Raw genomic sequence first — 14,157 nt, forward strand, 5'->3', positions numbered from 1 at the left:
CTTCCAGCCAGGAGTTTCTGTACTCACCATTTTTAAAGTTGCCGCCCGCGTGACGTCACCGCTCCCATCCTGCCTCGCGCTGGTCGGGGAGCGCGCTCCTGCGCATGCGCCTGATTCAGGGACGCGGAAGCCGTCTCCTCTACTTCCGGGGCAGCGGCCATCTTGGTACTCTCCGTACCATGGCGCTGCCCGCGCTTCCACCAGGTCCCCACGAGCCCCTATCTCCTTTCCGGAGTGGCGACTCCGGCGTCTCCCCCCGCTCACCCGGCAGCCCGCATCGGCCCCAACGGTGGCGGCTTCGGGCACAGTTTCTGCCGCGACAGGGGCCTCCCCGCTGCCGAATACCGGACAGGCCGGCCCCGGATCCGGACTCCTTTGATACACAGGTACCGTACTGTGGGTCCCCCTGTCAGGGACAGGAACCCAACTGAAGGCGGAGGAGAGGTACTGCCCTTTTTATCTGTAGGTTCCTGTCCCTGAAGGGCGGATCCCCTCTCTCCGTGGTGCTGTCATGGGTGAGAGAGAAACAACTTGCATGCATTGAAAGCGGAGTTCCTGGGAGCTGTAGTTTTGCAATAGCCATGGAGCCATTGCATTATAACATTATAGATATCTATGTATTCTTGGCTGGCAACTCACAATTGAGCTCAGACACCGTCTTCTCCGCTCTTTTGTTAGTAGACTTGATGGTATGGCGCACAGCAGATATGGGCTGAAAGATCAAAATGCAACTTATTACTTATGACAAAGTGCACATTACTGGGAGTTTCAGTACACCAAGTTTTACTTAACCATCTTGAAAACCTGAAAAAGACTGGCAACTGCCAGTTACCTCTAGATCATCATCATCAGGCTCGATGTAATGGTGGTGGTGGTCTGGATTGTTGACCTTGTCCAAAAGCTCCAATGCAAGTAATCTCGAGAGACCTCCTTGTGCTACAAAAGTGTGCTGAAATGTAAGAATAAGCCTCAATGTCAAAGGGGATTAAATATGAGTATAAACAACACCAGGCACAAAACACAGAAGTCAGAGGGTCCTACAGCCAAACCCAGAACGAGCCCGATCCCCACTGAAAATTCGGCCAGATGCAATAAGTTTAATCTATAGTAGCAATCAAAATTATTCACTTACATTGCAAATTAGGTGTATTAGCAAAATCAACTAAAGATCTGCTGTTTGTATGGTCACAACAGTACACATCCACAGTTCCTGTGTTCCCCCAATTAAGTGACCAAGAAAAAACAATATAAATAAATCAACACAACTAATATATTTAAGTGATTTCTTCTTCAGCCCAAATTGTCACTTTTACTGAATACTGCAGTCTCAGGAATTATTCACACCTTCATGAAGAGTGTTTTTAGTACTTAGTAGAGCCCCTCTGGCTGTTATGACCTTCTTCAAATGTGACTCATAGAAAGACACAATCTTCTGGCAGAGTTCCTTAAGAATCTTAGTCCAATCCTCATGGGCAATATCCTCCATGTCAGTAATATTCATGGGTTTGTGTGCTGAAACAACCTTCTACACATCCCATCAAAGATTTTGCATGGGGTTTAAGTAAGTGACTGATGGCCACCAGAATCTTCCAGGACTACTTGTGAAACTAAGACTTAGTGTACTTTGAGGCTTGGTATCATTGTACTGTTAGAAGGACTAATGACGCTTAAACTTCAGCTTCCTCACAGAAAGCATGACGTTTTCTTTTAGGATTTCCTAATATTTCATTAAAGGGGTTGTCCGGGCTTTTCACATAATCTCAGTACATATCTGGGCTGCAGAATTATGACAATAAGTAATTTACTTTCTGTCACTAGTTTGCACGGTTTTCTAGATATTCTGAACAGAACGTCCAAGGGGGGCTGTGTTATGGCATTGAAATGAGAACTGGTCGTAACCTCCTACTCTACTCCAAACATGCCTTCTATAGCAACAACCCCACCCTCCATAGCTACAGGCCCTCCCCGTCCACATGAAGAAGCCCTCATCACACAGTAACAAATCCTCCCCCTCTAGCAGCCTCACTGCAGGGCAGACCACCCAGCTGCTCCTACCCCAGACACATGCTGAACAGTGATCTATGGAAAGTAAAACTAGTGAGGAGGGAAAATCGTCCTGTATTCTGGGACACTCCATGATTACAATACATAACTCATTATCAGTAATTCCTTCCCTCACTGTCCCAGGCTGCTGGCAGCAGTGAGAACAGACTGTGTGATTGTCAGTGATGGGGGTCTGCAGCTTCTAATCTGCACAGGGGATGGCAGTCACTGATGTAATCTGTTGTGTGACAAAGCCTCTGCTGTGTGAATGAGACAGCTCTGTGTCACTGAGGTCTTCACACAGCAGCAGATTTGGTGCAGTGTATGTGCGAAGCTCCACCAAACTCCCAGCAAGCTCCAGTGACCAGCACCATCCACTGCCCACTCATTGGCTGGCAGTAAACTGCACCAGCACTCATCTTTATCATCATTCCAGCATTGGAAAGAACACAGCAGTGATCCTGTATTTGTGAAAGCAGCACAATACATACATACATACACCCCCCAACACTTCACACTGTTACAGCTGCTGATTGGACAGGCTGCTCCCATCAGTATTTGTGTCATTAGAGACAGTGCTCACACATACACTGCACCAAATCTGCTGCTGTGTGAAGACATCAGTGACATAGAGCTGTCTCATTCACACAGCAGAGGCTTTGTCACACAACAGATTACATCAGTGACTGCCATCCCCTGTGCAGATTAGAAACTGCAGACCCCCATCACTGGCCATCACACAGTCTGTTCTCACTGCTGCCAGCAGCCTGGTACAGTGAGGGAAGGAATTACTGATAATGAGTTATGTATTGTAATCATGGAGTGGCCAAAAATACAGGACGATTTTCCCTCCTCCTCACTAGTTTCACTTTCCATAGATATAGATAACTGTGTGTGTCTGGGGGAGGAGCAGCTCTCTGCACTGAGGCTGCTGGAGGGGAAGAATTCGTTACTGTGTGATGAGGGCTGCTTCATGTGGACGGGGAGGGCCTGTAGCCATGTAGGGTGGGGTTGTTGCTATAGAGGGCATGTTTGGAGTAGAGTAGGAGGTTACGACTAGTTCTCATTTCAATGCCATTACACCCCCCCTTGGACGTTCTGTTCAGAATATCTAGAAAACCGTGCAAACTAGTGACAGAAAGTAAATTACTTATTGTCATAATTCTGCAGCCCAGATATGTACTGAGATTATGTGAAAAGCCCGGACAACCCCTTTAAATCCATCTTGCCTTCCACACGCTGCAGGTTTCCAGTGACAAAGGAAACTGAACAGCATCAGAGCATCAACAAGCCCCCACCATGCTTCACAGTACACGTCGGACCACTGCCACGCTTCCCTGCAGACACTACCAAGCCCTCGCCGGGCTTCCCTGCAGGCACCACGGAGCCACCCACCACGCTTCCCTGCGGGCATCACAGAGCCCCCCCCCCCCATCACATTTCCCTGCGGGCATCACCGGCCCCCCCCCCCACACACTTCCCTGCGGGCATCACCGGGCCACCGCCATGCTTCCCTGGGGGCATCATGAGGCACCGCCATGCTTCCCTACAAGGATCACTGAGCTCCTGCCATGCTTCCCTGAAGAGATCACCGAGCCCCCCTGCATGCTTCCCTGCAGGCACCACCGAGCCCCCCCACCGTGATTCCCTGCAGGCACCACCGAGCCCCCCCACCGTGATTCCCTGCAGGCACCACCGAGCCCCCACCTTGGTTACCCTGCTGGCATCACCGAGCCTCCACTGTGCTTCCTTGCAGGCAGCACCAAGCCCCCCGTGCTTCCCTGCAGGCAGCACCGAGCCCCCCCGTGCTTCCCTGTAGGCAGCACCGAGCCCCCACCATACTTCCCTGTGGACATCACTGCGCCCCCTACACACTTCCCTGTGGCCATCACCAGGCTTCACTGTGAGCATCACCATGCCCCCACCATGCTTGCCTGCAGGCACCACCAAGCCCGAGCTGTTTCCCTACAAGCATCACCGAGCTCCCACCATGCTTCCGTGAAGACATCACCGACCCCCGCCATGATACCTTGAATGCATCACCGAGACCCCGCCATGCTTACCTGTAGGCAGGGTGTTTTTTTTTCAACATATGCTTGCTTCTTTCTACTCCAGACACTGTTGATCCATAGGCTTAAAAAGTTGCAGTATCACTTCAATGCTACGCAGAACAAAATCACAAAGCTTCTGTGGCTACACATATGGTCAAAATTGTTGGTACCCCTCGTTTAATGACAGAAAAACCAACAATGGTCACAGAAATAACTTGAATCTGACAAAAGTAATAAATCAAAAATCTATGAAAATGAACAAATGAAAGTCATACATTGCTTTTCAACCATGCTTCCACAGAATTTTTAAAAAATTAAACTCACAAAATAGGCCTGGACAGAATTGATGGTACCCCTGAAAATAATGTGACAAAAGAGACATGTTAAATCAAGGTGTGTCCGCTAATTAGCATCACAGGTGTCTACGATCTTGACATCAGTGAGTGGGCCTGTATAGAGGGCTACAGATACTCACTGTGCTGTTTGGTGACATGGTGTGTATCACACTCAACATGGACCAGAGGAAGCAAAGGAAAGAGTTGTCTCAGGAGATTAGAAAAAAAAAAATTAAAGACAAACATGTAAAAAGGTAAAAGTTATAATACCATCTCCAAGCAGCTTGATATTCCTGTGACTATAGTTGTACATATTATTCAGAAATTTAAGCTCCATGGGACTGTAAGCAACCTCCCTGGACGTGGCGGCAGGAGGAAAATTGATGACAAATCAAAGAGACGGATAATACAAATGGTAACAAAAGAGCTCAGAAAAATTTCTAAACAGATTAAAGGTGAACTTCAAGCTCAAGGAACATCAGTGACAGATCGCAGCATCCGTCGTTGTATAAGCCAAAGTAGACTTCATGGGAGACTACCAAGGAGGACACCATTGTTGGATAAAAAAATCATAAAAATGCCAGTCTGGAATTTGCCAAACTAAATGCTGACAAGCAACAAAGCTTCTGGGATAATGTCCTATGGACAGATGAGACAAAAATGGAACTTTTTGGCAAGGCACATCAGCTCTATGTTCACAAGAAAAGAACACTGTCCCTACTGTGAAACATGGAGGAGGCTCTGTTATGTTCTGGAGCTGCTTTGCTGCATTTGGCACAGGGGGTTTAGAATCTGTGCAGGGTACAATGAAATCTTAAGACTATCAAGATTTCTAGAGAGAAATGTGCTGCCCAGTGTCAGAAAGCTTGGTCTCAGTTGCAGGCCATGGGTCTTGCAACAGGATAATGACCCAAAACACACAGCTAAAAACACACAAGAATGGCTAAGAGTTTTGAAAACATTGGACTATTCTGAAGTGGCCTTCTAGGAGCCCTGACCCAAATCCTATTGAGCATCTATGGAAAGTGCTGAAACATGCCGTCTGGAAAAGGCAACCTTCAAACATGAGACAACTGGAGCACTTTGCTCTTGAGGAGTGGGCCAAAATACCTGTCGAGAGGTGCAGAAGTCTCATTGACAGTTACAGGAATCGTTTGATTGCAGTGGTTGCCTCAAAAGGTTGTGCAACAAAATATTAAGTTACGGGTACCATCATTTCTGTCCAGGCCTATTTTATGAGTTTTATTTTTTTTTTTAAATTCTGTGGAAACATGGTTGAACAGCAATGTCTGACTTTCATTTGTTCAGTTTCATAGATTTTTTTATTATGACTTTTGTCAGATTCAAGTTATTTCTGTGACCATTGTGGGTTTTTCTGTTCTTAAACGAGGGGTACCAATAATTTTGACCACGTGTGTATGTAAGTGGTTTGCACATATTGTGAGGAGACTTTGATTCTACTTTGGGGTCAGCAGAGGCACATGTCTGAAGTTCAGGCAGAAAGACTGTCAAGTGTTTATCTTCTTTGCACTGTCATAGCGCCGTGTCAATAGTTGCTTCAGTTGTGGCTGGATTAGATTTTTCTGTATGGCATATTGGGTTTAACTATACAAAACCCAGAATTTGTACTTACAGTCAGCAGTCGCTCTGCAGTTGGTCGTTTCTTTGGGTTCTTGGTGAGGGAAACTTTAACAAAGTTATGAAAGACAGGCGTCCTGCAAAAGAACAGATGCAAGAGGCAATGAAGTTTGCAAAAAAAACAATGAGGAGCTCTACCAGGCAATACAATGATCCGATTTCTCTCACACAAGACATATAAAAGGGGAAAACTACACCTGTCTTCCTTCTCTACCCATGCCAAAAGAAAAGCCCCATAGAAGTAATACAGTATGTAAAGAAGGGCAAAACATGGCTCTTAAATTAGTAGCCACCTAAACTCTATGAACACCTCTACTCTTTGGGGTGCGATGCAGTTAGATTTAGGTGCACTACTTACCATTTTAGCTTCTCTTTTAGCTTTGGAGGTTGGAAGTTGCTCTTTGACATGAGGAATAAAGCTCTATGTGAAATAAAACATGCAAATATAGATTTAATTCTGTGTAATAAAACTTATTTTAATGCAAAAAAGTAGAATAGTACACAAGCATGCACCTCCTGCGTTAAGCAACAGGGTCCCCTCCAATCAAGTGCGGCTCTCCTCCTAGGGGAACTGAACGTATAAATTGCCATCACCATAAAGTTAAAAGGTGAGCAGCAGACATAAAATATAATCTGTACACTCACGTAGTGGATGGTCCCTTTAAATTGTGAGTAATGATTATATAAGACATAACAAACCTCATTGGGTGTAGATCAAACAACGGAGGCTGCAGCTCTGCCAGTTCTATTGAGGTGATGCCGACTGCCCAGATGTCGCACAGCTGGTTGTAGCCTCCATTTTTCTCCACGGCTGCCACTTCTGGAGCCATCCTGTAATACAGTGCATAGTTATATAGGGGCTACGTGCAGATGATCTTAAAAAGAAAAAAAAACAAACATACAAAATAAGGTCTCATTACCAGTATGGCGTCCCGATAAAAGACTTCCTCTTGGCAATAGTTGCAGTTATCTTTGCTGCTACCCCGAAGTCCGCTACAAGTGAAACAGGGGAGTTACATACTATGAAGACAAAGACGACCCTGCCCCATACAGAACAAGTCGGTACCTAGTTTGACATCCCCATTGTCTGTGAGTAGTATGTTGGCACCCTGCAAGAGACATATACATGGCATTAATAAAGGAATCTCATGGGAATGAATATGTAACACATTGATGTTCTCCGTACCTTTATATCTCTGTGCATTTTACCTTTACTGTGTAAATATGCCAGACCCTAGAAAAAAAAACAAAACACAGACGTGAGTAAAGGCGGCAGTAAAAACTATGGGGACACACCGAGCTGGAGACTGGCCTTCTGCAATGGTCATAAGGTCCCAGGCAGCCATTTGTATAATTACTAATCCATAAGGACGAAGACAGATTCCCCCTTTTACAGCTATGACTGCTTCCATTTTTCTGGGAAGGATTTCAACAAGATTTTGGAGTTGTTTGTGGAAATTTCTGCCCCTTTATGCAGGTGAGTATTTGTGAGGGCAGAAACGGATGTTAGGGAGAGTCCGGGATCAGAATCACCATTCTAGGTCACCTGAAGGACTGAGATTTGTGCATGTTCTTCCCAGCAAACTCCCCCAACCATGTCTTTTTGAACCATGTGCACTGGACACAGTGATCAATGACAATACAGAAGACGTCTCCTCCTGAGTCCAGTGTTGGTGGTTTTACACCACTCCATCCTATGATCAGCATTGTGCTTGGTGATGTAAGGCTGCATGTAGCCACTCGGCCATGCAGCTCCCAGCGGGGGCTTAGAGTTTCTGCTGATGTTAACAGGACTTCTGGACTCTGCAGTTATGGAGTCAGCAGAGCATTGGTGACTTTTCTGCTCTCCGCTCCTCAGCACTCAGCCCCTCACTCTGTAACGTTACTTGTCTCTACTTCATGGCCAAGTAGCTGCAGTTCCTTCCATGTCTCAATAATATCACTAAAAGGTGATGGGGAAGATTTAGGAGGAAGGAAGAAAGATCACGAACTGACTTGCTATCCTGTGGCTTCTATTATAGTACTGTGCTGAGATCAGTGAGCTCTGCACAACCAGACACACTGTCACTTTTTAGTGAAGGCAGGCAGCCTGGCGGGGGGCTGGATTTTGCCAATAGGACTGAATGAAAAACCTGAATTCAACTCATACATGTAGGCAAATGCAGAATATTGTGGTAATGGTTAAAAGACAGGCGTGTCAGTCGGGTCAATATTCAGAAAGAACCAAAAACTCACATCCTCTTTTTTTCTACATTAAAAGCTGAAGACGACAGTCACAAATAAAGTGTAAAAGCATAAAATCTGAATCTGGTTTTCATTACACTACAGACGAGAATAAAAATCATCAGTCGTGGAGAGCGAAGATGTACAACGTATGATATCCTTGGGACTGAACAAAACTCTGAGCTTTATACTTTCCTCTCACTCAGCCGTATATGTTGGTGATTTATTTTCTATACATTTTTAAGAGATCCGCAGTTATATATATCAGGGAAGACGCTTTTCCATCCTGCACATCAAGGTGACCATGGAACGTGTTCATCAGTCCCTGTTGGTGGCTGCTCTAAATCATTGGCGAGCATAGTTCTGATTACAGAATGTACACCATGTGAATATTTGCATTGGCCAGCAATTTTCACAGGTATTTCTCCCTTTCTGAACTTTATATGAAAAGACAAATACCTGCAAGGTTTCCCGGCACATGTAGGAAATTTGGTTTTCCGAGAGTGGTCCAGTGACTGTAAGGAAAAAAAAAAAAAAAAAAGACAATCAACCAATATTCATGGTCACAGATCGAAACTTTCCAAATACACAAATTTACTTTCAAAGCAGGGGCTCCTCATTAGAGATGAGCGAATTTCATCAGGTCAGGGCTTATTCGGCAAGCTATAGCACTTACCGAATAAGCTGCAGGGGGAACCCAGCTTCCTGGATCGCTCCGGCTGATCAGCTCTGCAGCTGCATGTGTCGCGGCTGTGTGACAGTCATAACACATGCATGGAGAGCCCAAAAAACAGGCTCTCCATGCATGTGTTGTGACTGTCACACAGCCACGAAACATGCAGCTGCGGTGCTAAAAAGCTGACCAGCTGGAGTGATCCATGTATCCGGGTTCCCTCTGCAGCTTATTCGGTAAGCACTGAAGCTTACTGAATAAGCCCTGACCCTATTAAATGCTTTCATCTCTATTCATGATGCTCCTTACAAAGGACTACTTTGCAAATGGCCATCTTCTATTTTCACAACTGGCATGGTCATCAGAGGCAAGGAGACTGGCAAATGCTCCTTCTGATGATACTTATCTCAGGTAAGACAAACATCGCCCATATCGGTAGTAATCTCAACTTTTACAACAATCAGGACTTCACCCCAACATAAAAAGCTAAGGGTATAGTTGCACACATCTCAATAGGATTGGTTCTGAAGAAAGTTAATAGAATTTTGCAAACCACATTCAGACAAATGAGATAGTTGGTTCATCCCGACAAACATGATGTACGCCAACAAAAATGTGGGAACCAGACACCAAAAATCTATATTTAGACTGTGCTAGGATCGGAAGATCTGGCCCCTATATACCTACGGGTAGTAAGGAGACCTCACAGTTAGGTCTTCCGGTTCAACCCTATCCTTGCTGACATTATTTCCAGCTGACGAGTCCAGCTGCTGAAGAGTTATACTGGGTTGACATCAATCGGACATGGTCCATGGTTTTGTTGAAATGTCTCCAAACTTGATAATGTAAACAGTGCCGGTAAAAAAACGGTTAAACAGAGATTACACATCAATTGCGATGTGCTCATGTTATAGGACGGTCCCTTACCATGATATATGTCCTGGAGAGACCCTCCACCGCAGTACTCCATACAGATCCATAGCTTCTCCCGGCTTGAAAAAAGAAAAAACAAATCACTAGATTATTGGAAGATCCAGGAGAAGACAGAGTCACCGATGCATATAATGTAATTAAACTGTATACGCCTTTTGAAAGCCCTGGGACACAAAAGACCGACCTTTAACATCACAATGTAAGACGTCAGTCTTCTGGAGCCCGGGACCCCGAGGTTTATACCCCAAATCTTTAATATAGAAGGAGCATCAAGAAATTTTGAAGGAAATGTAAAAGAGTTATTCCCAACGTTAAAAGTGATCGTCAAGCCAAAGGATAAGTTATAAGGGTACCGTTACACCTAGCGACTCACCAGCGATCCCGACCAGCGATATGACGCGGTCAGGGTCGCTGGTGCATCGCTAGTGAGCTGCCACACAGGCAGATCTCACTAGCGACATCGCTGGGGTCGGGGATCGCTACTTACCTGTCAGACGGGGCGATCCTGCGTCCTCCCGCCCGGCTCCACGCGTCGCTCATCGTCACAGCAGGAAGCGCCGCAGGAAGTGACCGACGAGAAATGATCCAGGAGCTTCTCGTGCGATCAGCGATAACCAGCGGGGGAGCCGGTCGGAGGTAAGTATCACATGCAGCATTATCGCTAGCAATATCGCTGCAACGTCACAAAATCGGTGACTTTACAGCGATATTGCTAGCGATATCGCAGTGTGTAACGGGGGCTTAACTTGTGGATCAGCGGTGGTCTAACAGCTGGGACGCCCACTGACCCAGACATGGGAGATTTGAAAAGCTCCATTCTATCTCTATAGCATTGCTGGAGATAACCGAGGGCTGCACTCTGGCAATCTCATAGAATGAATTCCGATAGGTGGCACACATGCACGGGTGCCCCTCAATTCTGACAGGGCATTTTAGAGCCACCTTCAGGAAATTGTCCCATCAGTCGGACCCTCATGACCCATAATTTATTACCGATCCAGAATATAGGTGATAAAGGGTTATCTCCAATGTAAAAGGTCATCTTAATTTATGGATCATGAGAATCCAACTGCTGGGATGGACCCAATAATTTGCCTCCAAAACGCCCCCATTGGACCGAATTCCTTCTCTATGGGACTGCCGCAGATTGTAAAGGACTGAACGCCCATATTTGGGATCACTGGGTTAGGAATAAACCTTTATATAAAAGCATATTATGAAGGAACAGTAAATTGTTAGGACATGCCATCACTTTATGATCAGAGAGGTCAAACCTTTGGGACCCTGATCTATCCAGAGAATGGAGGCGACAGTGTCTGTGCATTACTGCATTCTCTTTAGTGTACTGCCCTGTAAATCGTCAGCACGGCCATCCGACTCTGCAGAAAGCTACGGCTGCGCCATTGCTCACTGCGCAGGAAAAGACCGTAAAGAAAAACCGCAGTGTGGGGAACCAGCACATGTTCGGGAGCGCTGGACTCCCAACGATAATGTAGCATGTGCCAGGGAGCGCTGCACACCCAGTGATAATGTAGCATGTGCCCGGGAGCACTGCACTTCCAGGGATAACGTAGCATGTGCCCGGGAGCGCTGCACTCCTAGTGATAATGTAGCGCATGCCGGGGTGCGCTGCACTCCCAATGAAAATGTAGAATGTGACCGGGAGCGCAGCACTCCCAGTGATAATGTAGCAAGTGCCCGAGAGCACTGCACTCCATGTGATAATGTAGCACGTGCCCGGGAGCACTGCATTCCCAGTGATAATGTAGCACGTGCCCGGTAGCACTGCACTCCCAGTGATAATGTAGCACGTGCCCGGGAGAGCTGCACTCCCAGTGATAATGTAGCATGTGTCCGGGAGTGCCGGCCTCGCAGTGATTATGCCATTGCGCTTTTTCTTTACTAACTGGGAATCCTCCTGTACCAACAGTTCCTCGGACCTGCGCTAGAGTGGTTTTCAACCAGTGTTCCGCGGCACACTAGTGTGCCGCGACACACGGTCGGGTGTGCCGCGTGTCCGCATGGCTAACTTACATGCGATGCAAATTAGCCATGTGGAGGCAAGCAGGGCGGCGGGTCGGAGAGGCAGCAGTCCCTTGTTCCTGTGTCGCTTCCTCCCTGACACAGCAGTCAGCGGCGCGGTTGGATGACATCATCATTCAGCCCCGCGGCTGCTGTGCCAGTGAGAGGAAGCTGCCGGTGAGGAGAGGCGAGGGGTGTGTGTGTGTGTGTGTGTGTGTGTCTAGGTGAGAGGTGTGTGTTTGTGTGCGTGTGTAGGCGAGTTGCTGGATGTGATGAGAAGCAATGATGGGAGTCATGGAGAAGGCGGTGATGGGGAGAGGGCAATGGAGAAGGCGGTGATGGGGGTGATAAGAAGGCGGTGATGGGGAGAGGGCAATGGAGAAGGCGGTGATGGGGGTGATAAGAAGGCGGTGGTGGGGAGAGGGCAATGATGGGGTTGTCGAAAGGGCAATAATGGGGTGGTGGGGAGAAGGAAATGATGGAGGTAGTGGAATGGGCAATTTCTACATGAAGGGGATAATGATGGGGCATATTACTACAAGAAGGTGATAATGATGGGGCATATTACTAAAAGAAGGGGATAATGATGGGGCATATTACTAAAAGAAAGGGATAATTATGTATAATATGTACTGTTTTAGTGTCATTTTGTGCCATTTTGGTTGGTGGTGTGCCCCGGGATTTTTTACGTATAAAAAGTGTGCCGCGGCTCAAAAAAGGTTGAAAATCACTGCGATAGACAAAAGGACCCGTGAAGATGAGGAACGTATAAAGTAATAAAATGGTGCGGTCTCTAATCGCTATATATGGAGGAGTATCAGAATCGGGACTGTACCAGAGATAGCTGCCAAAGTAGGCCACGATGTTGGTGTGCTTACACTCCTTCACCATGAAGATTTCTTGCTGTATTAAAGAGAAGTCATCACCTGCAGACAAAAGAAAGGAGAAACCTGAAACTCTAAAATAAAGAGATTACACAAGCGTAAAAATAATTTCTGTAGGGTCTTTAAGGGTGTACACACGTTACCGTTTTTACAGTTATATTATAGAACTTTTTTCTTTAAAGGATATGGACATGTTTGAAGGATTTTAATTTATATACCGGGTGAGTCATAAAGGACGGACGTTTTTAAACTAATCATAAAATCGTTAAATATTTATTAAATATAAATGTATTCACAGATTTGGTTACGTATACTGTGTTGAAACCAAACACTAGAGATGGGGATATGTTGCCGTCGTAACTCAGGAACAAAGACGTTATTTATCATGGCGATATAACGTTGTGAGTTCACGGTAACAGTATTGCCATTATCGCCTTCGAAAAAGTACGGACCGATCACGCCATATTTGCCCATAGCGCACCACACCGTTACCTTAGGGCTGTGCAGCGGTCGTTCATGTAATTCTTTCGGATTTTCATAGGCCCAATAACGGCAGTTCTGCTGATTAACCATGCCATTGACATGGAAATGAGCTTCATCACTCATGAATAAAATAAGGTTGTCGTTTTGCTCAATAATTGCTTCCATCTCATGTGCGAACTTCAGTCGCGCTGCGTAATCCCCGCGCTCCAACTGTTGCACAATGGCCAATTTATAGGGGTGGAAATGCAGGTCTAAATGCAAAATACGCCTTACTGTACGATTACTGAGGGCAAGTTCTAAAGAATGTTTCCGAGCAGATCGACTCGGACTACGCAGCATGGCTTGCCTGACGCGTTCCACATTTTCAGGGGTACGTGCCGTTCGTGGAGCCCCCGGTGGTCGTTTGTTCATTAGTGTACCTCGTGTACGGAGTGCTTCAACCCAACGTAGGATAGTGTTACGAGCGGGAACAGCTTGATTTCTGTGAATATTGAAATGACGCCGAAACTCACGCTGAACGGCTGTGATACACTCATTATTCTTGACAAAACTGTCGTACGCAAAAACGCGATGTTCTATCGTCCACGGCACCATAGCTTAAACTGAAACTAAAATAAAAACAATGCTTTCACCTCACAAACATAACCCCGCCTCCCGCACATCTCTACCTCCACCTGGTGGTGAGTTATAGCCACTTCAAATACATCCGTCCTTTATGACTCACCCGGTATATCAATGCATGTATTTTGGGCCAAACAATTTTTGCAATTGGGTTTCATTAAAAATTTAGCAACGCTTGACTTTTAAATGCGCTTTGTATTCCTGCTAATTGCTTGCTGCAGGGGAAGGGGGGATTATAGGAGAATCATTTA

At 46.1% G+C, this 14,157-nt stretch overlaps 1 protein-coding gene across 1 annotated transcript in view; it reads right to left on the reverse strand.

Annotated features, from left to right (window-relative positions):
• Positions 1-14,157, reverse strand: part of MAP4K5 (mitogen-activated protein kinase kinase kinase kinase 5) — a 119,321-nt gene that overhangs the window by 45,842 nt on the left and 59,322 nt on the right. Inside the window, exons 3-13 of the mRNA XM_073577739.1 lie at positions 12,754-12,844; positions 9,891-9,955; positions 8,750-8,805; positions 7,254-7,301; positions 7,134-7,176; positions 6,988-7,060; positions 6,767-6,898; positions 6,426-6,488; positions 6,063-6,144; positions 833-949; positions 640-712 (exon numbers count right to left, since the gene is read on the reverse strand). Of these exons, the coding sequence (XP_073433840.1) occupies positions 640-712; positions 833-949; positions 6,063-6,144; positions 6,426-6,488; positions 6,767-6,898; positions 6,988-7,060; positions 7,134-7,176; positions 7,254-7,301; positions 8,750-8,805; positions 9,891-9,955; positions 12,754-12,844 (843 nt within the window). The remainder of the gene's footprint in view (positions 1-639; positions 713-832; positions 950-6,062; positions 6,145-6,425; positions 6,489-6,766; positions 6,899-6,987; positions 7,061-7,133; positions 7,177-7,253; positions 7,302-8,749; positions 8,806-9,890; positions 9,956-12,753; positions 12,845-14,157) is intronic.

Source organism: Dendrobates tinctorius, unplaced genomic scaffold (genome assembly GCF_039654945.1).
Source record: "Dendrobates tinctorius isolate UK_male_01 unplaced genomic scaffold, ASM3965494v1 ptg000057l, whole genome shotgun sequence".
NCBI classification, from domain to species: domain Eukaryota; kingdom Metazoa; phylum Chordata; class Amphibia; order Anura; family Dendrobatidae; genus Dendrobates; species Dendrobates tinctorius.